The 26,661-nt window shown below is 44.1% G+C and overlaps 2 protein-coding genes across 6 annotated transcripts in view; one reads left to right on the forward strand and one right to left on the reverse strand.

The window, feature by feature from the left end:
* The window catches only part of JAK1 (Janus kinase 1), a 146,089-nt gene extending 127,160 nt beyond the window's left edge, over window positions 1-18,929 (forward strand). For all 3 annotated transcript variants that reach the window (XM_043963458.1, XM_043963456.1, XM_043963457.1), the window contains exons 13-25: window positions 709-849; window positions 1,345-1,432; window positions 2,896-3,023; window positions 6,469-6,604; window positions 9,131-9,282; window positions 10,034-10,184; window positions 10,350-10,444; window positions 11,546-11,738; window positions 12,918-13,042; window positions 14,230-14,402; window positions 15,302-15,419; window positions 16,350-16,460; window positions 17,152-18,929. In XM_043963458.1, coding sequence (XP_043819393.1) covers window positions 709-849; window positions 1,345-1,432; window positions 2,896-3,023; window positions 6,469-6,604; window positions 9,131-9,282; window positions 10,034-10,184; window positions 10,350-10,444; window positions 11,546-11,738; window positions 12,918-13,042; window positions 14,230-14,402; window positions 15,302-15,419; window positions 16,350-16,460; window positions 17,152-17,247 — 1,707 coding nt within the window. In that variant the 3' untranslated portion in view covers window positions 17,248-18,929. The remainder of the gene's footprint in view (window positions 1-708; window positions 850-1,344; window positions 1,433-2,895; window positions 3,024-6,468; window positions 6,605-9,130; window positions 9,283-10,033; window positions 10,185-10,349; window positions 10,445-11,545; window positions 11,739-12,917; window positions 13,043-14,229; window positions 14,403-15,301; window positions 15,420-16,349; window positions 16,461-17,151) is intronic.
* Window positions 18,930-18,948: 19 nt separating this feature from the next.
* The window catches only part of RAVER2 (ribonucleoprotein, PTB binding 2), a 93,852-nt gene continuing 86,139 nt past the window's right edge, over window positions 18,949-26,661 (reverse strand). For all 3 annotated transcript variants that reach the window (XM_043963461.1, XM_043963460.1, XM_043963459.1), the window contains exon 12: window positions 18,949-21,802. In XM_043963461.1, coding sequence (XP_043819396.1) covers window positions 21,653-21,802 — 150 coding nt within the window. In that variant the 3' untranslated portion in view covers window positions 18,949-21,652. The remainder of the gene's footprint in view (window positions 21,803-26,661) is intronic.

Here is a 26,661-nt window from a genome sequence, read left to right on the forward strand (position 1 = left end):
GGCAGACAGTCCACAGAAAGGCTGTAGAAGGTAAAAGGGACCTTAGAGGTCATCTAGTCCAATCCCCCTCATTTTACCATTAAGGTTCAGAAGGGAGTTCAAATTTAGCCTCAGGCATTTACTAGCTGTGTGACCCTGGGCAAGTAACTTAACTTTTGTTTGCCTCAGTTTCTTCAACTTTAAAATGGGAATAATAACACCTACTTCTCAGGGTTGTTGTGGGGATCAAATGAGGTAATATTGTAAAGCACTTGGCCCAGTGCCTGGAATGCAGTAGGTGGTCTATAAATTCTTCTTCTCTCCTCTGCCCCTCCCTAATCCATATTCATGGAATGGACAGTTAGGGAGCATTGTGGGAAGTTGGATTGAGTCGGAATTTTATTCCTTCAGGTCACTGGTCATTTCACGGTACAGAGAGGCATGGAGGGTCAGGGTGGTGTGGGCAATGCCCTTGGCTGTACATTTATTTTCTCACGAGGTCTTTTGTCTGTGGAAGCCTTGTCTTCAAGGCATCTTGGAATTAGCAATGCTGAGGCCTCTTCGTCCTCACTGGGTTCTGGATTCTGGGTTCTGCGTTCTGGGCTCTCTCAAGCCCTCCAGGTGGCGCCTCTGGCTCTGACCCTTGCTTCTCCTCCAGTCCCGCTCAGCCTGGGACCTCCAGCCTTCTCTAATTTCTGCGCTCCCTCCTTTGTCCTGTGACTTCATTAGGGAGAGCACATGGGACGAGGCACCCGGACACAGATCTACTCAGGGACCCTGGACTACAAGGATGATGAGGGCAGCTCTGATGAGAAGAAGATGAAAGTGATTCTTAAGGTCTTGGACCCCAGTCACAGGGACATCTCTCTGGTAAGGACCCTCTCCAAGGCTCTCCCAGGCGGCTTTGGCCACCTCCATCTGCCACATGCCGTGTCTTCGCCCTACCCTGGGTTTAAAGAAGCCTCGGCTCTCAGTGAGGATCTTTCCTCATGTCCTGGGACTAGGCAGCAGCCTCATCCTAGAACAGTGTGTGTGTGTGTGTGTGTGTGTGTGTGTGTGTGTGTGTGTGTGTGTGTGTGTGTGTGTGAGAGAGAGAGAGAGAGAGAGAGAGAGAGAGAGAGAGAGAGAGTGTATGTGTGAGAGTGTGTGAGAGAGTATGCATGCGTGTGTGTGTGAGAGAGTGTGTGTGTGTGTATGAGTGTGAGTGTGTGTACGATGGGGGTTGTCATGAGGAACAACATGATTCATGGGGGAGGGGGAAGGTTCCTGCAGCCATGACCACAGCTCCCCCTGGGGTTCCAGGGCCGGCGCTGTGATCAGTGGAATTCTCTCCTCCCAACCCCTAACTCTCAAATTCCCAATCAGGCTTTCTTCGAGGCTGCCAGCATGATGAGACAAGTGTCCCACAAACACATCGTGTATCTCTACGGCGTCTGTGTCCGGGATGTGGAGAGTAAGTTTGTGCTTTGAGGGGGATTCTTCAGCACTCAGGAAAACCATTCTGCTGGGTTCACCAAAAAGAAAGGGAGACTAGAGAGGTGGGGGACTAGGGATGTGGAGTATTGCATACATTGTCAGATACAATTGATGTGCCCATTGAATTGACTTTTTCCCTCCTTTTTTGTGCTTCATTATAAGAGATAGTTTCCTGGTTAGGGGAAGAAAGGGGTATATATTTGGAAACGAATATGTGTAAAAACAAAAAGAATCAGTAAAAGACAATTTGATAAATGGGAAAGAAGAGTGGATTTGGAATCAAGGGGCCTAGGTTCAAATCCCACCTTTGATATCTGGTACATGCTTAATCCTCAGCGAGTCATTTCACTTGCCTGGATTTCAGTTTCCTCTTCTGTAAAAGGAGTTGTCAGATCAAGGGCCTGTGAAGTCTCCTTTAACTACTAAGCTATGATGTGTGTGGGTGGGGAGGGGAGAGACAGAGAGACAGAGAGGAAAGAAGGAGAGCAAAGAGGAAGGGGAGAGAGACAGAGACAAAGAGAGGAGGAAGAAAAAGGAGACAGAGAGAGACAGAGAATGGTTAGAGAGGGAGATGAGAGAGAAAGGAAGGACAGACAGAGATGAAGAAAGACAGAGAGAGGAGGGAGAGAGAGACAGAGACAAAGAGACACAGAGAGAGAATCCCCCTTTTGGGGCCCTATTTCCTCATCTGTAAAAATGAGGAAGTTGGACTAAATAAGTCCCTTCTACCTCTAAATCTATGGTTTTATGAAATATTCAAAGATAAACAAAAGACAGGGATGCTGAGACTGGCCCTCCCATGCTCTGTGCCCCCCATCTCCTCCATTCCTTCCCTCCTCCTCCTTTTCCATCTCCTCTCATTTCTCCCCCTCTTTCTCTGTTTCTGTCTCTCTGTCTGTCTCTCTCTCTGTATTTCCACAGCTGTATCTATATCACCTCCACACTATCCTGAGGAGTTATGGGAAGGCAATTAGTTATTCTTAATTTGCATATGGAGAAACTGAGGCACCAATTGTCAGATCACTTAATGGTGAAATGGGGAGTCTAGCACAAACTTCTGCCCAGAGTTCATTTGTCAGCTTGTACTCCAGAGAGACAGTATGCTTGCAGAGTAGACAGACCACTGAACTTGGAGACAAACCTGGATTCGAGGCCACCCTAATTTACTTCCAGCATCGTGACCCTGAGATAGTCACTTAAGCTCTCTGAAGCAACCCGAGCTGCTTTCATCTGTGAAATGGAGACAGTCATTTCCCATGTACTTCCTTTATAGAATTGTTATGAGGCTGAAATGAGATAATATCCATTAAGCTCTAGAGAAATGTCAGCTTTGATTGAGTCTTCCGAGAAGGCATTATCAGGATGGGGGAAGATTTGGTGATAGCCCCAGGTGGCCAGTCAGCATCCTCACAGCCACACTCTGTCGTTCTGTACCCTCAGACATCATGGTGGAGGAGTATATGGAGTTTGGGCCCCTGGATCTCTTCATGCATCGGAAGAGTGAACTCCTTACCACGCCGTGGAAATTCAAGGTTGCCAAACAGCTGGCCAGCGCCCTAAGTTACTTGGTAAGACCAAACCTGAGCAGGCTTCCTAAGCATTCAGCATCCAGAATCCCTAGGCCCAGGGGGCAACTAGGTGGCACAGTAGATAAAGCACCAGCCCTGAATTCAGGAGGACCTGAGTTCAAATCTGGCCTCAGACACAGATACTTGATACTTACTAGCTGTGTGACTCTGGGCAAGTCACTTAACCCTCATTGCCCCACCAAAAAAAAAAAATTGGGAATAGTTGAAAAAAACACAATGCAGCACAGAAGCCCTGGGCATGGGCATCTCTCTCCATGGTGGGAATGGTCAGGAGAACCTGGCTGGGAGGATGTGTGGAGAAACCTCAGTGATAGATCCAGAAATGCCCCTAGGAATTTGAGTGCCAGGCACACAGCTGGGTAGGGGACAGGGGCAGGGTGTCATCTCCAGAAGTCAGTCATGTCAGTCTACCTGGGGAAGCAGATAAAAGGGGAAGAGAATTCGGACCTAGAATAAATCCCTCATACTCACACCTCTACCCCCACTCCCCATACAGTGTAACAGAATGATCCTGGGGTCAATTTGCCCCAGTCAGGTGCAGTTCCATTGGGTAACCCACTGGTGCAGGTGGTGGAGGGAGATCCCAGGAAGGGAGCAGCATCCTTGTGGTTTCCCTTGGCATAAATCCAGCCCAGAACTAAGAAGTGTTGGGCTGTGGACAGAAAAGAAATGTGGGAGGTTGGTACCTTGAAGCAAAGCCCCATTCGCCTTGTCTTAGTTATGGGCTTGACTAGATTGAGTTTGGGCAGTGTTGTGTCTTTTTTCTGGTGGGCTCTGCCTATAGCATAGTGATACTTCTCATCGGCCAAACCCAACACGACAGTCATGCAGACATTCTAGCAAAAGCTCTTGGAGGACCTTATCTCTCCCTTCACTCTTTTTTTTTTTTTAATTTTTTTTTTTTTTAGTGAGGCCATTGGGGTTAAGTGACTTGCCCAGGGTCACACAGCTAGTAAGTGTGTGTTAAGTGTCTGAGGCCGGATTTGAACTCAGGTACTCCTGACTCCAGGGCCGGTGCTCTATCCACTGTGCCACCTAGCTGCCCCCTCCCTTCACTCTTACTCTGGTCTTCAATCAATCAATAAGCATTTAAGAGCCTACTCTGTACCAGGCATTCTACTATTCGTTGGGCATATGAAGGCAAACATGAAACACCTCCTGCCTACCCTTAAGAGGCTTACATTGTATTGGAGAAAGACAACACATATACATAAAAAACACATGGAATATATACAGAATAAATCCAATGTTATCGAGGTGGGAGATAGACTGGGGAGGGGCACAGGATCAGCAAAGGCCTCGTGTAGATGATACTTGAGCTGAGCTCAAAAAGAAACCAGGGGTTATAAGTGGTCAATGTGAGGAGGGAGAGTAGTACAGGTGTAGGCAATGGTCCGTTCTAAGACACAGAGGCTGGAGATGAAGTGCCATGTATGAAAATCAGGAAGAAGGGCAATTTGGCTGCATTGTAAAGTTTATGAAGGAGAATTAGAGGCAATGAGTCGAGGAAAGGTTGGCTGGAAGCAGGTTGTGAAAGGCTTTAAAAGCCACATAGAAGAGGTTGTATTTAGGGAAAGGGAGGGAGGGAGGGAAGGAAGGAAGGAAGGAAGGAAGGAAGGAAGGAAGGAAGGAAGGAAGGAAGGAAGGAAGGAAGGAAGGAAGGAAGGAAGGAAGGAAGGAAGGAAGGAAGGAAGGAAAAGTGAGAGAAGAGGGAGATGTTGTGGAGGTAGAAACAGTAAACCTTGGAAATTAATTGGATATCAGATGGGATGAAGGAAAGTGAGGAGCTATAGGTGATAAACCCAGTTAAAACCAGGGTTATTGGAATGACAGTAATAGGAAATTTTGGAAGAGTAGTGGGTTTTGGGGTGGTGAAACATGAGTTCTCTTTTCAATATTGAATTTAAGATAGCTATAGAACATTCAGTTTAAAATTTCCAAAAGGTATTTGGTCAATTAATCCATCAATAAACATTTATTCAGCACCTACTATGTGCTAGGCACTCTGCTAAGCACTGGGGGTGCAAAAAGAGGCAAAAGATAGTCCCTGCCCTCAAGGAGTTTACAATCTAATGGGGGAGACAACATGCAAATAAATATATACAAAGTAAGCTATATTCAAGACAAATAGGAAAGAATTAATAGAAGGAAGGCACTAGAATTAAAAGGAGTTGGGGGAAGGCTTCCAGGAGAAGATGGGATTTTAGTTGGGACTTCATGGAAGCCCAGGATGGTCAGTGGTTGGAGCAGAGGAGGAAGAGTGTTTCAGGTATGTATGGGAAATAGCTGGAGAGCATGCCTGGAAATGAAAGATAGAGTGTTTCATCCATGGAATGGCCAGGGGGCCCAGTCACACTGGGCTGAAGAGTACATGGCAAGGAGGAAGCTGTGAGGATACTGAAAAACTGATGTGGTACTAGGATGCTGGAGAGCAACGAGGAGGGGAAAGATTGACCTGTGAGTCATTGGCATGAACCAAAGGGAGCTGAGGAGATAACCAGGAGGGAATGTAAAGTGACAAGACAAGGACAGAGTCTTTGCAGAGACCCCTAGTCAGGAGCATAATATGAAGGATATTGGAGGAACAGAGTGTAAGAGGGAGAAGTCAGCTGGTAAGAGAAGACCCAGAGGGAGCACATTCATGGAAACAGAGAGGAGAGAGTGGAGGAAGACATGATGCTCACATGTCAGATGGGGCCACCAAGAGATCAAGAAGGATGAGCAGAGTTTGTGCATGTTCCCCTCTGGGTTGCACATCCCTGGTACAGGAGATGGGAGTCATTTCATGAGGAAGTGGGTGAAGAGAAAGAAAAGAACATGGTGGGGTAGTAGAAGGGACCTGGGAATGCAAGCAGGAGCTTGGGTTTCGAGTTCATGCCTACCATTTCCCATGTCTGCGAGCAGATTCCTTGACTTCTTTCATCTTCATATTTTTAACACCTGACTGGGCTGGGGAGATCATTGGTTTAGAGAGTTCCCAGTAAGGAGTTTTTTCTACCCATGCTGATTGGTACCTTCTCCACAACTCATCCATAGCAACTGAAGCTTTGCTCCTTGCTGGGTCTCTGTTTCCTATTTAGTGAAGGGAAGTGGTTGCACTAAATAGCCTCCGGGCCCCTTCCAGCCCTAAGTCTTCGATCTCTTGATCCTTCTGGTCTAAGGTGATATGCCCTCCCCATCGTCAAATATCCAGCATTTATCAGAGGCAGGATTTGACCACGTGCCTTCCTGACTCGGCTACATCACTGCCGATGCTTAGCAATTCTGCACCTTCTGGGAAAAACAGCAACAACTGAGTTTGCAGAGTCGAGCTTGAATGTCTCCAAGACTTGCTGGAGACTTTCTCTTCCGGGGAGCTGAAATCAGCCTTCATTGTTGGACAGGGGTTGGCCTGCTCACCAATGGGCTCTCTCTACTTTTGCAGGAGGACAAAGATTTAGTCCATGGGAATGTGTGTGCCAAAAACGTTCTCTTGGCCAGGGAGGGCCTGGATGGTGAGTGCAGCCCCTTCATCAAGCTCAGCGACCCTGGCATCCCCATCACCGTGCTCTCTCGACAGGGTATGTCTGCCAGGCACTGGCTCAGCTTTCTTGTCAGGGTGTGTGTGGGTATTGGTTTTTTTCTCCTTTTGGAGGGATAGGAGATGACTCCAGAAACATCATATCAACAACTTCTCCTGGAATCGTGTCTGTGCTGTGCTCATTTTGAAAGTCACTGTTGAGGGCAGCTAGGTGGCGCTGCAGTGGATAAAGCACTAGCCCTGGATTCAGGAGGACCTGAGTTCAAATGCAGCCTCAGACACTTGACAATAGCTGTGTGACTCTGGGCAAGTCACTTAACCCTCGTTGCCCTGCAAACAAAACAAAAAAAGAAAAAGAAAAGAAAGTCACTGTTGCTTCCCTTATCTACTGACTCTGTTTAAACTGGATGGTGTCATAAGAGGAAATGGTAGACCAGTGAGGTGGCAAACCTGAGCCCAGTAACCCACCACATGGGCCCTTTCAGTGAGCACTAAGTGACTTGTTAGAGGCCCTCATGAAATGCCCAGAAGCCTCGGAAATGGTGCAATCAGAGACTCAGGCTGGTGCCTATGACTGGGAGACAGTGAGAACAGGCTGACTACCCTGTTCAGATTCCCCATTGACCACCCTGATGCCTCAGAAGAGAGAAAAACTGAGGGGAAAACCTGCACAGAGCAAGGCTGGGAAATGTGTCAGGTCCTGGCCATTTTTTCAACTAATTCAGTTCAGTTAATTGAATTTGAATTATTTCTATGCATATATAATACATTTGAATAATTTGAATTCAGTTGAATTGGAATCATTTGTGTACACATATATATTAATCTAAATCATTTGAATTCAATCCATTTAATTCTATTTGAATCATTTGTATACCCATTTGAATGATTGGAATTCAATTAATTCAATTCAATTTAATGAGCAGTTTTGAAGTGCTATGTATTGAGCATTGCTATGCTGGATGCTGGGGCTCCACATACAATGAATGAAACAACAGGTGCATTGAAGGCACTTCTGTTCAGAGCACTACTTTAGGACCTAGGGGAGTTACAAAGAGAAATATGGCAAGGTTCCTGCCCTCAAGAAGCATATACCCTGGGGGCAGCTAGGTGGCACAGTGGATAAAGCACCGGCCCTGGATTCAGGAAGCCTCAGACACTTGACACTTACTAGCTGTGTGACCCTGGGCAAGTCACTTAACCCTCATTGCCCCACAGGAAAAAGAAAAAAGAAGAAGCTTATAACCTGGAAGAGAATATCTGACACACATAGACCATAATTATAGCATGAAATAGAGAGTAACTGCTATATGAACTCCCCACATCTCTATGGACAGATGCCATTTTTATGTCTTATATGTCTGGTCCCATGAGCACAGATGCCAAAGCAGGGAAATTCTTGTCTCCTTGTAGACTAGTTTGCCTTTGGTACCAAGATTACCTGGTTCAGAGGTTGCCAATCAAAGGGTAAACTTATTTATGAAATGGTACATTTCACTACATTTTCATAGTCCTCTCCCCTTTATCACTTCCTTCCTCTATTCCTCCCCTCCAAGGAGGGAGTCAAGATTCCTAGATGGAGTTGGTAAAGACTGGAATATCTGAGTTCAAATTGCAGCTCCATCATTTAACTAAAAGTATGTACCTCAAAAAATCATTAACCTCAATTTCCCCATCTGTACAATGGGGATAAGAATAGTTGGCATCATCTACCTCATGGGAAGCAGCATGGTATAGGAGATAAAGGTAGAGCCCAGAGTCAGAAACACTTGGGTTCAATACTTGCCATGCTCACATTTGGCTGTGTGACCCCATACAAGTGACTTTACCTCGCAAAGGTTCCATGCAAGACCCTAAGATTGTAAGTCACTGAGGAGGCACCAACCTCCATTGGAACCCCACAACAAAACCACAAATGTGGACGAAACAAAAAAACCCCTAGGGATTCCATGAGGATTCAGTGGGAGGCAGTGTAGTACAGAGCAGTTCTAGGTGAGTCAAAGGTCCTGGGTTTGAATGCTGACTCTGCCATCTGATACCTATGTGACCTTGGGCAAGTGACTTCATCTCCCTGAGTCTCTTTTTCCTGGTCTGTAAAATGAAGGGTTGGACTAAACAATTTTTAGGATTCTAGGATCCTGTGAATAATGCAGGGGATGGTGCTTTGTGAACTCAAAGCACAGTAGAAATATGAGCTGTAATTTTTAGAATGCTCAGCTGGCTGAGCCAATGCAGTCATTATACTGACCCTCTCTTTAGAAGAGGAATTACATTTTAGGGTGGGCCTGAGACCAGGAGAGATTTCAAGAGTATTTATTTCACTCAGGTGTTGGTGATAATGATGGTGATGGTGAGTTTTCAAAACCATTTACCTGTAGCTTGTGAAGGAGCTACGCTCAGTATTTCCCCAGGTTTCCAGACAACAGAGCTTGGGCTCTGCCCCTCCTTGTCACACGGCCAGTGAGTGTCAGAGACAGGGTTTCAGCCTGGTTTTTTCTGACCTCCCAAATCAGTTTCAGGATGTTCATTTCAGAAACCAGAATTTCATGCTGTGTTTTTTTGGCAGAGTGCGTAGAACGGATCCCATGGATTGCACCAGAGTGTGTGGACGACTCCAAGAACCTGAGCGTGGCTGCTGATAAGTGGAGCTTTGGTACAACCCTCTGGGAGATCTGCTACAATGGAGAGATCCCCCTGAAAGATAAGACACTGGCAGAGGTAAATAGATGATGGATGAAGCGTTGTTATGTACCGGCTGCAAATCCAAGAAAGCAAGCTTGTGGACTTACTATGTGCCAGGCTTGTCCCTGTCATTGAGGGGTTTATATTCTAAAGAGGGAAGAAAACATGTAAAGGAAAGCTGGAGGGGTGTGTGTGTGTGTGTGTGTGTGTGTGTGTGTGTGTGTGTGTGTGTGTGTGAGAGAGAGAGAGAGAGAGAGAGGGAGAGATTGACTGGGAAGTGAGGTGGAGGTATGGATTTGGGCAAGATAAGGCAAAAGCTCACCTATGAGACCGTGGGTGGTTCCGAAGCTAAATTCCAAGTTCCCATGGGAAAGGAGCTGAGATGATGAATAAAAAGCAAGTGGTAGTATGGCTTGGAGATGTCTTTAAATGCTTCCCTATCCCAAATCCACCTGTGAGGTTCAAGGGAAAGTATTTGGCACAAAACCTGATTTGGTCAATGAGCATTTGCACCAGATGTTATGCTAAGTTCTAGGGGTACAAAGAAAGGCAAAAAGCAGCCCCTGCCTCCAAAGAGTTCATCTTCTAATGAGAGACACAACACTCCTACCACATGCAGGAGATATATTGGTATATGGGAGGCAGTCTCCAAGAGAAGGTGCTAGCATTAAGAGTAACAGATGGATGAATGAAACCTTCCGTCCCAAGGGAATGGGGGCAAGTGCTTCCCTTGGGTCTTTGCTGCTTCTAGAGCCTCACCCCTGGCCGCCTTCTTTGTCCCTTTCAGAAAGAACGATTTTATGAGGGTCGAGTTATGCCTGTCACGCCCTCGTGCAAGGAGCTGGCTGACCTCATGACTCAATGCATGAACTACGACCCCAGTCAGAGACCCTTCTTCCGAGCCATCATGAGAGACATCAACAAGCTAGAAGAACAGAGTAAGTCCTTCCTCACTCTGGCCACACTAAGCAAGCATCCGGGAAGCTGGCCATGGGCATGTTAGCACCCATGAGCACATGGGACTTGGAATCCTTGTTCAGCATGTGTCCAAATAGGAAAAAACAACTAGCTTGAAAACTGTCTTTTCTTTTGTCCTTTTCTAGATCCAGATATTGTTTCAGACAAACAACCAACAACTGAGGTAGATCCTACCCATTTTGAAAAACGGTTCTTGAAGAGGATCCGTGACTTGGGAGAGGTATACTCACAGTAGGGTTAAGAACACCTTCTCTGGGATAGCATTTTTCATCCTCTGGGTGCTTTCTCATCCATCACCATTTTGGACCCAGAAAAACCATGGGGGTGAGGATGGGGAGAGTAGGCTAAGTGACTCTCCTCAGGGTACCCAGCTAGCAATGGGTAACATCAAGACTGGAACCCAGGCCTCACACCTTCTCCAAAAACGTCCCACTGGCCAACAAAATCTGTCCTGTGACTGATGACCCCTAGTATAGCCTTAGGGATGGCAGCCGGTGGATGAAGTGGTAGAACTGGAGTCAGGAAGAGTGGAGTACTTATCTTGACTAAGACTTCTACTAGCTGTGTGACCCTGGGAGAGTCACTTAAAAAATGGAGGAGCTGGACTCTTGGTGGGGGTGGTTTCAGCATTTATTAAGCACTTAGCATGTGCCAGGCTCTGTGCTGAGTGCTTTACCATGATCATCTCATTGGATCCTCACAATAACCCTGGGAGGCAGGTCTTCTTATTATTCCTATTTTACATATCAGGAAACTGAGGCAGTTGGGGGTCAAGTGACTTGCTCAGGTTTACATAGCTAGGAAGTGTGTGAGACTGGATTTGAACTCAGGTCTTCCTGATTCAGGTACTGCCCACCAAGGGCTTCTTAAACTTTTTCCACTTGTGACCCGTTTTTGCCTGAGAAATTTCTACGCAACCTCAGGTATCTAGGTATATAAATTACGCATACATAACCTTTTACTTTTGCCAAATTTTTCTCAACCCCAACATTCAGTTATGTGACCCCTTATGGGGTTGCAACCCACAGTTTAAGAAGCTCTGACAAGGTATTGAAACTGAATTGTTAAGGAAGTCAGAGATTCTAGAATAGAGGTAAGAGGAGAAGAAGGGATGCATTCCAGGCATGAGGGACATCCTGTGCAAAGGCATGGAAGTGGGAGATAGAATCTTGTGTATGAGCAACAGCAGATAAGCTTGAATCTGAGCCTGCCTTCTCCCCTTCTCCCCCTCTCTCCCCTCTCCCTTTCCCTTTTTCCTTCTCTCCATCTTCCCTCTCCCCTCTTTCCCTCTCCCCTCTTCCCTTTCTGTCTCGCCCCTCAGGGCCACTTTGGGAAAGTCGAACTCTGCAGGTACGACCCTGAAGGGGACAACACTGGTGAGCAGGTTGCAGTCAAGTCTCTGAAGCCAGAGAGTGGGGGCAACCAAATAGCCGACCTGAAGAAGGAAATTGAAATCCTGAAGAACCTTTACCATGAAAACATTGTGAAATACAAAGGGATTTGTACAGAGGACGGTACGAGGGGTGTCCCTGTGGGGAGAGGCTTGGTCATGATGACGTCAGGGCTGGACATTGGGATGGGGGTGGGGCCGGCTGAGCCTCGTGCTTGGAACAGGACAAAAATCCAGGTGGGCTCTCGGTCTTCTGGACTGCTGCTCTGTCTGGCCTCTCCCTGCCCAAGACCCAAGCCTTGTCCAAACCAGTGTCCAGCCCAGAGCCCAGAGCACTCTGGAATGGTGCCCAGTGCTGTTCTAGCCGGCAGGCTTCCCCTCAGTATCCGGCCCTTTTAATGCCTTCCCCCAAGCAAGAGAAGAGTCCTGGGCAGTTCCAGATTCTTAATGAACCCAGGGGGCCACTGGGTATTGCTCAGCCAAGATCTACCAGATTGGACAGAATGTAAAAAATAGGTTTGTCCTACTTTCCTTCTCTTGGTTTGAGATATATCAGTGAATTAGTCAGTCAGTGAACAAGCATTTATTAAGCACTTACTATCTACCAGGAACCTCACTAAATGCTGGGGACACAAAGAAAGGCAGAAGACACTGAAAGAACCCACAGTTTACTGAAGGGGACACAACACAAACCATTAGGTATAGACCAGCTACAGACAGGAGAAACCCAGAGAGAGAAGCTGTTAGCACTGGATTTCTCGTTGTTCTCCCCTGTGGGTCATCCATTCATTCAAGACACAGTCAGCACCTGTCTGTGTCAATCACTATTCACCTGGGGCCAGGTAGGGGCTTCCTACAAAGACAACAGACCTCATTTCAGGCTATTATCTCTTCTCTCCTTTGATCCTCGGGGATCCTGTGAGGTTAGTGCTATTATCCTACTCATTCTTTAGATGAGAAAACTGAGGTTCACAGGTCAAGGAGTGTAAAAAGACTCGTAAAATATCTGAGTGGAGACTGGATCTCAGGCCTTCCTGCCTCTAGGGGCCACACTCTCCACTAGACCAAGGCATCTCCTTCAAGTACCTGAGACTCAGTCCCTACCTTCCAGTGGCCTTTGACTGTCTGAAGGACATGCACTGTATTCATAACTGGCAAAATTTCTTTAAAAGGAATCATTTTTTAAAAGAGTTTACTTCTAACCTAATCACCGGGTTCCTTTTTTCATGGTTTATTTTGAAGCCAGTTAATCAATTTCTCACCTTAGATTCTCGTGCATGTTTGTTTGTTTGTTTTTAAACAGGAGGAAATGGGATTAAACTCATAATGGAGTTCCTGCCTTCTGGGAGCCTTAAGGAATATCTTCCTAGGAATAAGAACAAAATCAACCTCAAACAGCAGCTGAAGTATGCGGTTCAGATTTGTAAGGTAAGGGAGGTGGCTCATTATTTGCTTACTCTCTTCATCAGAGAGTAAGCAAAGTCACTGAAGAATGGCAGGCCCAGTATTCTGTTTCCTGGAATGTTGTTCAATCATTTTTCCATCTTATCTGACTCTTCATGACCCCATTTGGGGTTTTCTTGGCAAAGATACTGGAGTGTTTCCCATTTCCTTCTCCAGCTCATTTTACAAATGAGGAAACTGAGGCATCACCTGATTTTAATGTGTTGATGTATTAATAAAAGGCAATTAGGTGGAACCATAGTTCATTGAGCATCGGACCTGGAGTCAGGAATACCTGAGTTCAAATCCAGCTTCAGACACCTACAAGCTGTGTGATCCTGGACAAGTCATTTCTTCCTGTTTTCCACAGTTTCTTTATCTGTAAAATGAGAAGGAGAAGTAGACCACAAACCTCTCCATGATCTTTGCCAAGAAGACCCCAAACAGGGTCAGAGAGATTCAGACACAACTGGACATTTTTTCTTAATCTATAAATGTGTTATTTTCTAAGTCAGTCTGTAGCCTGCAGGGATTCTTCTGAATAATTAGTAGCCCTGGCCTGGAAGATCAGGGTTTACTGGTCTGGGGCCCTTCCCCAACATGGCAGTTCTGGGAAGGATTCACCAATGGGAGAAGGGGCTCACAGGCAGTCAAGAGGAAACTGGGGCCTTTTGGCTTAATCCAGAGCAGCAGTTGGGATTTGAACCCAGGGCCACTGGAGGGAAGCAGGGACTCATGGCCTCGTGGATAGAGTACTAAACTTTCTTAGGGAAGGAAGCCCTACGCAGATGAAATTTCAGCAAAATGACTTGGTGTCTTCATGTCCTCTTAATGTCACAGGGCTTTATCAGTGTAGGGCATTATCAGGGTGCAAATGCCTTCCCCTGATGCAGAGCCAGGCTCCCTCTCTAAACTGCAGTCAGAGAGTTGCCTGGAGGTCCCGAAAGGTTCACTGATGCCCAGGGTCACAGAGCTAAGAAGGGTCAGGAGCGGAATTCAAACACGGGTCTTCCTGACTCCACGTCTGCCCTGTGCCCACCCGGCCAGGCTACTCCTCTGATGTGTCATTACTGGGTTACAGAAACATGCAGAAAACAAAATCCTTCTGGCTGTAGAGATGGTCGTTTTGGGGATGATGTCGCGGGGGCCTCACTCTCTTTTTCCTTCCTCAGGGGATGGACTACCTGGGGTCCTGTCAGTATGTCCACCGAGATCTGGCAGCAAGAAATGTCCTCGTGGAGAATGAGCACCGAGTGAAGATTGGAGATTTTGGCCTGACAAAAGCCATCGAAACAGACAAGGAATACTACACGGTGAAAGATGACCGAGACAGTCCCGTCTTCTGGTAAGGAGTGCAGCCCAGGCAGCGATAGTCACACAGGTGGTACGTCGCCTGAGCCTTGCCCCACTCCGATGTTGTGGGGACTGTTCACACCCCCATTCTATGGATGAGAACACTCATCCCTGTAGTGTGGAGGTGATTTGGGGTTGTCAAAGACCCCACTGTGCTGGGAAGGCTGAGGGTCCTATAAGAGATGCCTCCATCCATTTCTAGAACTTGAAGGGAACTCAGAGGTCATCTGGTGTTCCCCTTTTCGGATGGGGAAACTAAGGCCCATAGAAGTGAAGTGATTCACCTAAGGTTCTTTTCCATCCCTTGCTTTAGGATTAGCCTGGCTGTTTGTAAAGGTTCTTCCGTCTGAGACTGGTCAGAGGAGCTTAGTAAACCATTGGCTAAGATTGAATAGAGCAATGCTGCATGGTGAACAGAGCTGACCTGTCAGTAAAGCCTCTGGCACATGATGCCTGTGTGACCCTGAAAAAGCTGGCCCTTTCAGTGCCCCAGGCAGCCAGACTTTCTATTCACAGACCTGCTTTGGGAATGGATTTTCCTTATTAGGGACCTCTCTACACTTAGGAAATCATCCCTGAAAGAAAAGGGTGGCCCCATGCTCAGTGGGAGGGGTACCTCAGGCATCAGTGAAAATGCGGATCCAGAAAGTACCGATGTTCTGTCACTTACCTTTATATACTCTTGAAGGCTTGAAAAGCACTCTAGTCACCAGCCCCAAGGAAATGAAGAGTGTAGATGAGGAGACAGAGGGTCAGAGAGGTGAGCCCAGAGCAGGGTCCCTGGACTCACCCCCACTCCCAATAACTCTGTCCTATTTCACTTGTGATCAGTCGTGTCTGTCCATTTCTCACCCCAAGAAATCACAGGATTCATATTGTCTTTCCTTGCAGGTATGCCCCGGAGTGTTTAGTTCAGTGCAAATTTTATATCGCCTCTGACGTCTGGTCATTCGGGGTCACGTTACATGAACTGCTCACCTACTGCGATTCCGAATCCAGCCCCATGGCGGTGAGTGTTCTTGCTTTTTCCCCCCAAAGCTCACATGAATAAAAGAATCCACTTACCCTCCACTCCTGACTTGCGTCCTCAGTCTTTTTCAATGGCATGTTATAACACAGAGGCTTAACTAAGGTGGGAACAAAAAAAAAGTTTTTTGTTTCCATTTCGGTTGGTTCATTCAACAAATAAATATTGAATACTTGTCCTGTATGTTTAAACCACATCTTACAAAATAGTAATAATCTAGTCCTTGCCCTCAAGGTGGGAAAATAATAGTCATAATAGCAGCTAGTATTTATATGGCTTTTTAAGGTTTGCCTCGGTTATCTCATTTAATCTTCATGATCATCCTAAAGGTCAGGTCCTTTTGTTTGTTCCTGTTTTACAGATGGGGAAACTGAGGTTGGGAGAGTTTAAGTGGCTTGCCCAAGGTTACACAGCTAGAGAATATATGAAGCTGCATTTGAACTCAGGTCTTCCTGACAGACACCTTTTAAACGCCAGAGAAGAGGCACAAAAAAACAGGGTCCTGAGATCAGGGGAAGGAATGATCACTATAGTCTGGAAGGATCAGAGAAGCTTCATAGAGCATGTGGGAGATGTGAACTGGCCCCTGAAGGACAGCATTTAAGTCCTTATCATCGTCGTCATCGTCATTACGAGCAGTAGTAGTACTAGTATGTAGTGGTAGTAACAGCAGCAGCAGCAGTAGTAATAGTAGAAGGGTAGAAGAACAAAAGGGAAAAGGGAGCATGGCGCCAGATTGGTGAGGGCCCTGAATGCCCACCCAAGGAAAGTAGAGCTTATCCTAGAGGTAAAGGAGAGAGTAAAGCCAGTTTTACTGCTTATCCTTAAAGCAAACAAGAAATCAAGAGTGAAGTGCAATTGTCAATTAACGCAGCCGGGGTGAAATACTTTCGATGGTTTTGTTTTATCCAGATGTTCTTGAAGATGATTGGCCCCACTCAAGGCCAGATGACTGTCACACGACTTGTGCGTGCATTAAAAGAAGGGAAACGTTTGCAGTGCCCACCTGACTGCCCAGAAGAGGTATTCATGGGGCATTCCATTGTAACTCACCAAGATGTTAAAGACCTTTGGGTCAGATGGGGATCCTGGGTGGGAAGGAGGGAGATGATGAGAGGGAAGATATTCCTTTAAAGATACTTGTCCAATGCTAAGATGAGAGGCTCAGGATTGCTACTCCATATTATGCCTCCCTGTCTTTATATATGCTTTGCCATCTCTAAGCCCACTAAGGCAAGTAGAACCTTGAAACAGAATGTGGTGTGACTAAGTATATTATCTTTACTGCATTCAATATAACCTCCCATTTTTATGATTAAATTCAAAACTACAATGTCAAAATGTCATAAGAGATCATTTTGACTATAATTCAATAGCAGGCATTGGGGGAAGGATGTAAATGAGCAGTCTTCAAATTCATTCCCAAACTGGAATGTGATCAATTAGCTCCATGCTTAATGTTGTATCTATCACCTTAAGACTTCAGCCCCAAACCGAATTACAAAAGCAACTGGTAAAAATTTTGAGGTTGTGTGGATAATGGGCAAACTTTGCAAATTGCATCCAGTTCAGTTGCATCTCTCTGCCAAATACTCTCTGATCTCATTTTAAATGATCTAGTTTTGACCCATAACTTGCATTATTTTTTAAAACGCAAACTCAATCGAAACCATCCCAACACCACCAACATTTTTGCTATTGCTGTTTCTTACAGGTTTACCAACTAATGAGGAAATGCTGGGAATACCAACCAAGCAATCGAACTTCCTTTCAGAACCTTATCCGTGGATTTGAAGCACTTATAAAATAAGACCCTATTCATCAAGCATTGACTTAAGTGCCTACTGTGTGCAAGGCACTCTTCCAAGTGTTGGAGCATGAGCATCACCCAGAAAACATCCTTTTGTTTCTATTGCCCAACAGTTGGTGGTCTGCCCTCTCTAGAAGTCAAGTACCTGAGCTCCCTTGGGGGTGGGGGGTAGGGAAGGCTCTTTTTCAAAAGAAAAATTTAAAACATTTATATTCTCCCCCAATTTGGTCATTCCTTCCTAAAACATTGAGTGCCTCCTGTGTATAGAGGTGCTTAATATCTTAGGGTGGTTCTTTATAGGCGATGATCATAGAACGGTGATAGATAGAAAAACCCCCATTTTAAGCACTCCTCTTATTGGAAGATGCCTACCAGCAGCCACCTCAGTCGGCGGCTCCCATTTCACTGGGCTGCTGGGAGCAGATGATTTTAGTCACACTCATGTGATGGATCACCTGAACAGTATTTCAGGCAACAAGAAACATGGCCCAAATATTCTCTCAGATCGCTTGCTTTCACTGGCAGTTAGGAGTTGGGATGAAACTGAGTCCATTTTCCTGACTTGTCAAGTCGAGGCAAGGGCTCTAGGTTCTCAAATTACTTTTCATTGTACATACAAACCTTCAGTATCTACATAAATGGACCAAACCTGGCATAAAATGCCCTTTGACAATGAAGGGGATTCTACTGACGTGACTGAACTCTTTCTCCCACAAGTCATCTTCTTGGATCGCTGGTAATTGGTAGTGACCATCTGTAAAAAAGATTGTCTTGGCAAAGGGATGCAGCCTGTACCCATTGGCCAGAGCCTCTTTGTGCCTGAATCTGACTGACCTGGGGTTTGAATGGTTGGTATCGACTTTGTTATCAATGCATCCTAACCAGCTGAGCAGCTAGAAGAGTCCCAATACCACTCAGCAGGCTTTCTTTGTTTTCTCCCCATTCTTTTTAAAAAGTAAAGTGCAAAAATACCTTTTTAATTTTCAAACTTTGCTACAGAAAGAAATGATTCCTGAGGATTTTGAGACTTCAGAGGTCAAACTGGTTTTATATGTTGAATGGATACCTTAAGACACCATATAAATTGTATTATACTTTAGGGTGTTTCTGAACTTGACAAGAAAAGGCAAAATACCATTATGTAATGGATATAGGCACTGAGCCAATTATCTAAGGGGAGTCGCTGGATATTGACCACATCATACACATGGAACAGAGATGACAAAACAAGATAGCAGATCGCCACCTAGAGGAATTTCATTGCTTGGAATCTAGCGCCGGCTGAAAGGTGCCAACTTTGGGGATCGTTTGGGGATAGCTAGCTAGCCAGTTACATTGATGTGGTTGCCAATCCAATGTGAACATAAATGGTTTGGAGGAATGTCTGTCTGAAGAATCATTCAAAGATCCATAGTACTAGTGTGCCATTACTTTTCGCCTTCTTGTCTTGAAAATGCTTTTTGGGAAGATTCAGGGCTCGCTTTGATGACAGACAGAAGGACTGTTCAAAGTTGTGTAGTGAGCTAAGCACTTCATTTTATACCCTAGTCCATATCCATGTTTGTCTTATACAGGTAGTGGAATGTTCCAGCATTACCCACACTTGTACCTGTTTGTGAACCTGTGTACAACCTATATGCACTTTGTTACTCTTTATACAAATAAATCAAATAAAGAAATGACATGCATATGTCTTTTTAATATTAAGAATTAGATGAACACAGAGCATTTTAGTTTGATTACATAGAAAAATAACTATAATACAGAATTTTCATGGTTTTCCCCCCTCCCCCAACAACGGGCCTGGTTACTGGTTATAGTAGTAACGAGCGATAGGAATAGCCTGGATAAAAAAATTCCAAGCAACCCCAACTCTTCACTTTAGGCCAGGGTTTCAATCCCTTCCACAAACAAACTTTGATCAATTGGTGCAGCTGCTTGTTAACAGTCCTGCTTTTAGAGGTTTCCTTCTTGGCTTTCCTGTTTGCCCTTCTCGAGAAGGGCTACTGATCCCTGAAAACACTCAGTGAGAGGCAGGAGAAAGGGAAAGGAACACATGGGGTACAGATCAATTAAAAGCAAGTTGCTGAATGATCACTGATTATTTTGCTGAAGATGAGAGGCAGCATGGTGGTGTGGCTAGCAAATGGGCCTCAGAGTCAGGATACCTGGGGTCCTCCCCCCCATCTCCACCCCTGAGCCTTGCTGGGTGACCCCAGGGCAAATTACTTGACCTGCAGTGGGTGCCCATATGCACTGGTAGAAGAAACTTCCCCTTTATCAATGAAATCATGAATCCAGTCCCAGTCTCACTTGATAAATCATTCGCAAGTTGAAGAATTCTTAGAAAAAGCTATGTAACTACCCCATTAGTTTAATTTCCAAAATGTCCAATCAATCAACAAGCATTTATGAAGTGCCTACTGTGTGCAAGGCACTTGGCTACATGCTGGAATTAAACAGAAATTATTTAAAGGACAGAAAGAAGAGGCAGGAAGTTCAGCAAATTAAAATTCTATACAGAGTACACAAAGCCTTATTAAGCATCAATACTACACCACATAATTAAAATAGAGTATATTTTCTTCATGTCTCAAATGCAATAAATCTTAAAAATGGCCAAGGATGCCTTTAATTCTATTTTGCAAAAGCGTGGGATCCTTAAAGAGCCACAGTCTGTTTGCTCAATTACAACATTTGTATCATCCATCTGGTATGGATTGCAGGGGCTTCCTGTATCCTTCAGGCTTGGTGACAGTACTGTCAGGTACTGTATGGGTTAGGGTTTGTACTGGAAACCGTAGATTAACCTTTAGGCTCATGGGGGCCAGAGGGGGGAACAAGCATTTATTAAGCACCTACTATGTGCCAGGCACTGTGCTAAGCACTTTACAAATATCTCATTTGATCCTCTAGACCAAAGAGGTAATAAATACTGGTACCACAGGCTCCTTCAGAATAATAGTAAGAGTAACAACGAGCATTTATATAACGCTTTGAGGTTTGCGAAAGCGCCTACTTAGCTCAGGTAACAGGAAGGAAGACACTGATTGCTTGACTGCTTTGGAAGAATGAAGGGAATGGCCACTAAAATAGTGGGGCTAGTGACTGAATGGCCTCATGCCTATGTTCTCTGTTAGGAAGAAGCTGGATGAGGAACTTTATCCTCCCTGCCAACCACAAGGCTGTGGTGAATGACCATCAAGATTCCTTGAGGGTTAGGAGGTATGGGCCAATTCAAATTCATAGACACTTTCCGGGGCCAAAAGCCACTATAAGCCTTTCCTCAAAGTATCTAGAGCCTTTAAAACCAAGTTGAAGTTAGCTGGCCCCTTCTTGTCAGGACTCGATTACCTAAGCCAAAAGAAGTGGTAACAACATCATCAAAATGAGTTTTTCCCAATTACAATGGAGAAAGAAAAGTGATTTTAGTCTATTTAGTTGTTTGTTTGGGTTTTTTTTTTTTACTGTTTTACACATGTAAGCAAAAAAAAAAAGTGACTTTAAAATGCAAAGTAATTCCCATACTTTCAAAGTAAAATAGCTACCAAGGAAATAAAGCTATGGCTAACCATTTTCTACCAAACAATCACACTATCTGTATGTCTCCACATGGAGTTTCTGCTGCAAAGCTGATTGTATACCAGGAATTCCTTTTTGCACATAAAGCTTTCTCAAAACAATGTCATGGCTGTGGCTTGGAACGTGGTTTTGTATGACTCTGGGCAAAGTTCAGATAATCATTGACTTAGAGTTCAAAGGGACCTTAAAGGTCAGTGGGTCCAATCTCTTCATTTTACAGATGAGGAAACTAGGGAGTTTAGGTATGCCCAAGGTCAACCATGTGGCAAGTAACAGGAAGTAGTTGGAACTCGAACCCAGGTGCATAGACTACAAATCCACTGCTTTTCTTGTTATATCATGGAAGGAAACGAACTAATGGAATAGGCTGGAATGCACATTGGCATATAGGGTAAATTAAAAGAAAAAAAAATAACCTGTCATTAGACTCACCCTTCTAAGGCTCAGGAAACAAGAGTTCCCTCTTTATTGCTTTAGATGATTAGAGAAGGTATCAAAATAATTATGGGAAAATTGGGTTCTGCAGTCAGAAAATAAGGAACATTGTTAATCTTAGCAATCTATGGTAAGTTTAACATATAATTTAGGATACACCTAATACTAGCGGGAAATGGTCTCCAAGGATTTCTTTTTTAAAATTATTGCTTCTTATTTTTCATTTGGCAAATCTGCCATCTTTGAAGCACTCAATGTTCCTCCTGGGAACGGTGATCCATTTTTTTCAAGGAGATGGCTAGTCTGGCCGACTTTAAGGCAGCGATGAACAGCAGAGGTCCTGGAAATGAGCTACGCGGAACAGACGGGAAGACCGACGGAGGGAACCTCAGTAGACGCGTTTCTTCTTTAAGTAGGATTCTGAATAATACCCTCCTGTGCCCTGAGAATGTTGGTCAACAAATTCCACCGAGCTCCCTTCGGGGGCAGAAATGAGGTATGAGGAGCCCCGCTTTTCATTTCTTAAAGGTGAAGACACCTGGAAGAAAGTAACCGCCAAAAATAGTAACTAATAAAATCCTAAGCTTAGAGCTTGTCATTTATCAAAAGCGTATATAGTGGACCCCTGCCCCTCAGCCTCACCATCTCCCGACTGTTCTCATGAGGCAGAAAAGAAAATGGCATAAGAAGCACCTGGGTCTTCCAGAAATTCGCATGCTCATATATTAAAACAACAGAAAATCTCTAGGAAAAAGTCATGCAGTGACTTACAGGCTATGCACTATGCTACAGAGAGGAACATAGAATATGGGAAGAAAGATTACTTCCTCCCCCCACCCCATTTCTCTTCCTGAATATTATAAAAATTAACCAAATTGTTTCTTTCTCCCTCTATCTTGTTTCTATGCTACCTTCTATCTTCCTCTTCCCCCTCATTTCTCTCCTCCTCCATCTCCCTTCTGTGTCCTCCTTTTTCCCTTCTCATCTCTATCCCTCCCTTTTCCCCCCTCCCTTCCATTTCTCCTTTCTCGTCCCTTTCCCCCCTCACTTCTCCTCCCTCTGCCTTCCTTTTTTCTCCTCCCTTCTCCTCTCTTCCCTTCTCTCCATCTTTCACTTTCTTCCTCTCCCTTCCATTTCTCCTTTCTCATCCCTTTCTCCACATCTCTCCTCCCTGTCTTCCTTTTCTTTCCTTTCTCCTCTTCTTTCCATCTGCTTTCTCCCTCTCTCCCCTTCTCTATCCTTCCCTCTCTCCCTTGCCCTTTCTACTCTCTCTTCCTTTCTCCTCATCCCTCTCCCTTTCCCCCCTTGTTCCCTTTCTTCTGCAACCTTCTCCCCCCTCCCTTCTTCTCTTTCTTGGTTTTTGTTACATAGGATGCTTCTCTGAGGAGAAGGAAAAAAATATATATCCGAAAAAGAAGGTGATGTGAAAAACAAAAGCTAGAATACTTTTTTAAAAAAAGAAAATAACTTTTAACAATTGTGCCACCCAGGAGTGATCAATGTCAATGCTGACAACGTTGCTTTCAAGAACACCATTCTGCCCCCAGCCTCCCTCGGAACTAGCTTTGGCATATAGAAAATAAAAGACTTGGTGCAGTGAGAACTGAATACAAAAAGCTATTAGAGCCCTGAGTCTAAATTCAGCTTCAGATACTGGCTGCATGACCCTGGGCAAGTCATTTAACCCTGTTTGCCTCAGTTTCCTCAATTATAAAATGGGGATAATAACCACACCTACCTCACAGGGTTGTTGTGAGGCTCAAATAATAGTTATTGTTATAAAGCACTTGGCTGTCACATAGTAGGTGATACAGAAATGTGTATTCCCTGCCCATCCCTTCCCTCCCATATATTTCCTCATTTTGTACTTTAAAACAATTTGATTAAAATTTATAACTTTTTATTGATCTTGTAAAAACTTCCCAACATTTTTTCAGTTCATATTTCTCCCTGGGTAGCATGATAGAGTTTTGGGGAAGAGTCAGTTTTAGTACGAATACTAGACATGCAGAAGCCTAATTTCATTTTATTTTATTTTTACCAAGGTACTTTATGAAAACATGCAACATTATATCTATTCCCCTTCTCTTGGTGACTTTAAGGCTTATTTATCTATTGAATGAATTCTTTTTCAGATTCTCCAATTTATTCTTTCTATAGTTCTTATTCTGGGCAGATGAGCTAAATTCTTAAACTTATAATAAACTAGCTTGAAATAGATATGCATGCCTTCTGGAGCACAGATGTTTACAACAGGAACAATTCAGGGCCTTCCTGAGGCCAAAGTAGTTTTTCTCTCCTCATTCTCTACCTGTGGGTATCTGGTAACTCACTTTTATGGTACATCTAAATATGATAAAGTCCTGAGAAGAAAGAGCAAGAATATTGTGTGAATTGAGTGGTGAAATGTTAAGACCACTTATTCCCAAAGAAATATAAAATATATAATAGATGAATAAATAAATATACATTTATAAAAGATGAGGCTTTTTACCAGGATCACAGAAGCTTAGCATGAGGAAGAACTTTGAGATCCATATAGTTCTGACCCTGTTTTTTTGTTTGTTTGTTTTTTGGCAGGGGAATGGGGGTTAAGTGACTTGCCCAGGGTCACACAGCTAGTAAGTGTCAAGTGTCTGAGGCTGGATTTGAACTCAGGTACTCCTGAATTCAGGGCCGGTGCTTTATCCATTGCGCCACCTAGCCGCCCCCCGACCCTGTTTTAAAATTAAATTCATTTTGGAGCAGACATGATTTCATACATAGAGGGAAATGCTAGTGAAGAAATTCCTTCTACCAATGCAGACTGGCAACTGTTCTGCAACTTAAGAGTTTTGCCTGGGACATCTAGAGATGAAATGGCTTGTCCACAGTCATACCGTCAGCATGTGTCAGATGTGGGTCTTCTTGAGTCCGAGGCCAGCGCTCTAACAGTTTACCATGCTGCCTCTCTCCTTTCTGTCTATAATCACAGGATTCTAGAATTTAGAGCTGGAAGGAACTTTAGACATTATCTAATCTAATGGCTCCATTTTAGAGATGAGAAAATAGAGGCCGATAGAGCTTAAGTGACCCACCCGTGTAATGGTTAGGCCCATTATTACTGTAAATAGCTGAGCTGAAATTTTATCCCAGTTTGCCAACTCCCGATCCAGAACTCTTTCTGCTATGTCCCAATGTCTCTCTCTTCAAATACATAAATTAGAATTAACCCGGTACTACTTGCAACCAGAGGCCACAGTAACAGGTAGTATCTAATTGACATTGACCCATTTACTCAATGATGCAATCAATAAACATTTATTAGCCTGATGTTGGATTTTGTGCTTCTGAGTTCTTCTAACACAGTGGGAAGATTGAGCTAGCATGGCTTCTTCAGAAGCTTGCTCCTTCCTGGCATTATGGGAATAAATACCCCAATAGAGAACCATCCTTGGGACATTGTACAAACTTCAGATTATGATGCCTATCGGTATTTTCAGGGATTTCTGATTCTCAACAAGAAATTCTGCCAATTCTTCACATTTTCATTTTAATTTGAAGCATAGAGTCAATGCAACAAATAACACTAAGTCTTTGGATGCCATTTAGGTGCTTGGTGCATTATTTTTCTCTTCATACTTGCCAATTTTTTCTCTTCCCCTTATTCAGGCTTTTAACCTGGAGTCCCTGATCTTGTGTGTGTGTGTGTATGTGTGTGTGTCTGTGTGTGTGTGTGTGTGGGCAATTGGGGTTAAGTGACTTGCCCAGGGTCACACAGCTAGTAACTGTTAAGTGTCTGAGGCCGAATTTGAACTCAGGTCCTCCTGAATCCAAGACTGGTGCCCTATCCACTGTGCCATCTAGCTGCCCCTGGAGTCCCTGATCTTTAAAAAAAAATTCTGATAATTTTATTTCTATATAATTGGTTTACTTCACAATCTTGTATATTTTATTCTATGAATTTAAAAACAATTCAGAGAACGGGTGTGTAGGCTTCACCAGAATGCCCAAGGGGTCCAGGACACACCAAAAAATTAAGAGTCCCTGGTTCATTTTATTTTTCAGAATGACTATAATTTTAAATTTAGCCAAACTAAACCTTCTGGTTTTGTGTTAATGCATGCTTGCTTTTCTTCCTGATATCCACTTTTGTGTGTCACAAGAGGATTTCCTATTTCTTTTTCTTGACTGTTGCAATTAACTTGCATGCCCTGAATTTTATGGTCAACCACTTGCCACTCACCTAATTCAACAGGAAACTCAAATTACAGGCTTTGAAAAGGGAAAAGGACCCTCTTTCATGCCTGAGACTATGAGATTTCTAAAGATTTTCTGACTGTCTTTTGTCCGTGCTTGGTTAGAGGCGCAATTGGTGATGATACCGGTGTAGCATCTCACCTATTTATTCTTCTTCTACTAATGAGTTAAGTGGGAGAGTTCTTAATGTTGGCCTTGGAGAGTCAACCTTTCAAAGGGAACATATCCCTCCTAACAAAACTGAAACTGGAACTTGGTTTTACTGCCACCACGTGGTAAGGTCATAGTCACATGGGAGATCCATAAGTAAGTTTTAAGCTTTAAGCAAGATTGATTGACAGATGTCTGCCTTTCATTATTATTATTATATAACTCTGTTTTGTGTGTTTGTTTTTGTGGGGCAATGAGGGTTAAGTGACTTGCCCAGGGTCACACAGCTAGTAATTGTCAAGTGTCTGAGGCCAGATTTGAACCCAGGTCCTCCTGAATCCAGGGCTGGTGCTTTATCCACTGCACCACCAGCTGCTCAAAAAAACCAAACCAAACCAAACCAAAACAAAAACCCTCTGAATTGAAACAGTTGAATTCAAACATTTTAAAGATGTCTTATTCATAAAAGATGAAGCTTAGGAGTAGCTTTTAAAAATAAAACTGCAGGTGGTACAATTTGGTACTTTTTTCATAACCTTTGGCTTTCCTTTGTCAAATTACCTTGAATTTGCAGCTTACCGTTAAAATCTTTTACTAGCAATTAGGTGTCACCCTTGGACCTGACTTTATATCATCATATCTCATATTGCTTCCCTTGGTAAGATCTTTGCCCAATGATTATATGGGGAAAATCAAGTTTACCTTTCTAACATTCCTAATGAGTAGCCACAATTTAATCGTTTCCTTCTTCCTTCTTCTTCTTCTTCTTCTTCTTCTTCTTCTTCTTCTTCTTCTTCTTCTTCTCCTTCTCCTTCTCCTTCTCCTTCTCCTTCTCCTTCTCCTTCTTCCTTCTTCTTCTTCTTCTTTGCAGGGCAATGAGGGCTAAGTAACTTGCCTAGGGTCACACAGCTAGTAAGTGTCAAGTGTCTGAGGCCGGATTTTGAACTCAGGTCTTTATAAATCCAGGGCCAGTACTTTATCCACTGCACCACCTAGCTGCCCCCTGAT

The sequence above is a fragment of the Dromiciops gliroides genome, chromosome 4, assembly GCF_019393635.1.
Source record: "Dromiciops gliroides isolate mDroGli1 chromosome 4, mDroGli1.pri, whole genome shotgun sequence".
Classification (NCBI taxonomy): domain Eukaryota; kingdom Metazoa; phylum Chordata; class Mammalia; order Microbiotheria; family Microbiotheriidae; genus Dromiciops; species Dromiciops gliroides.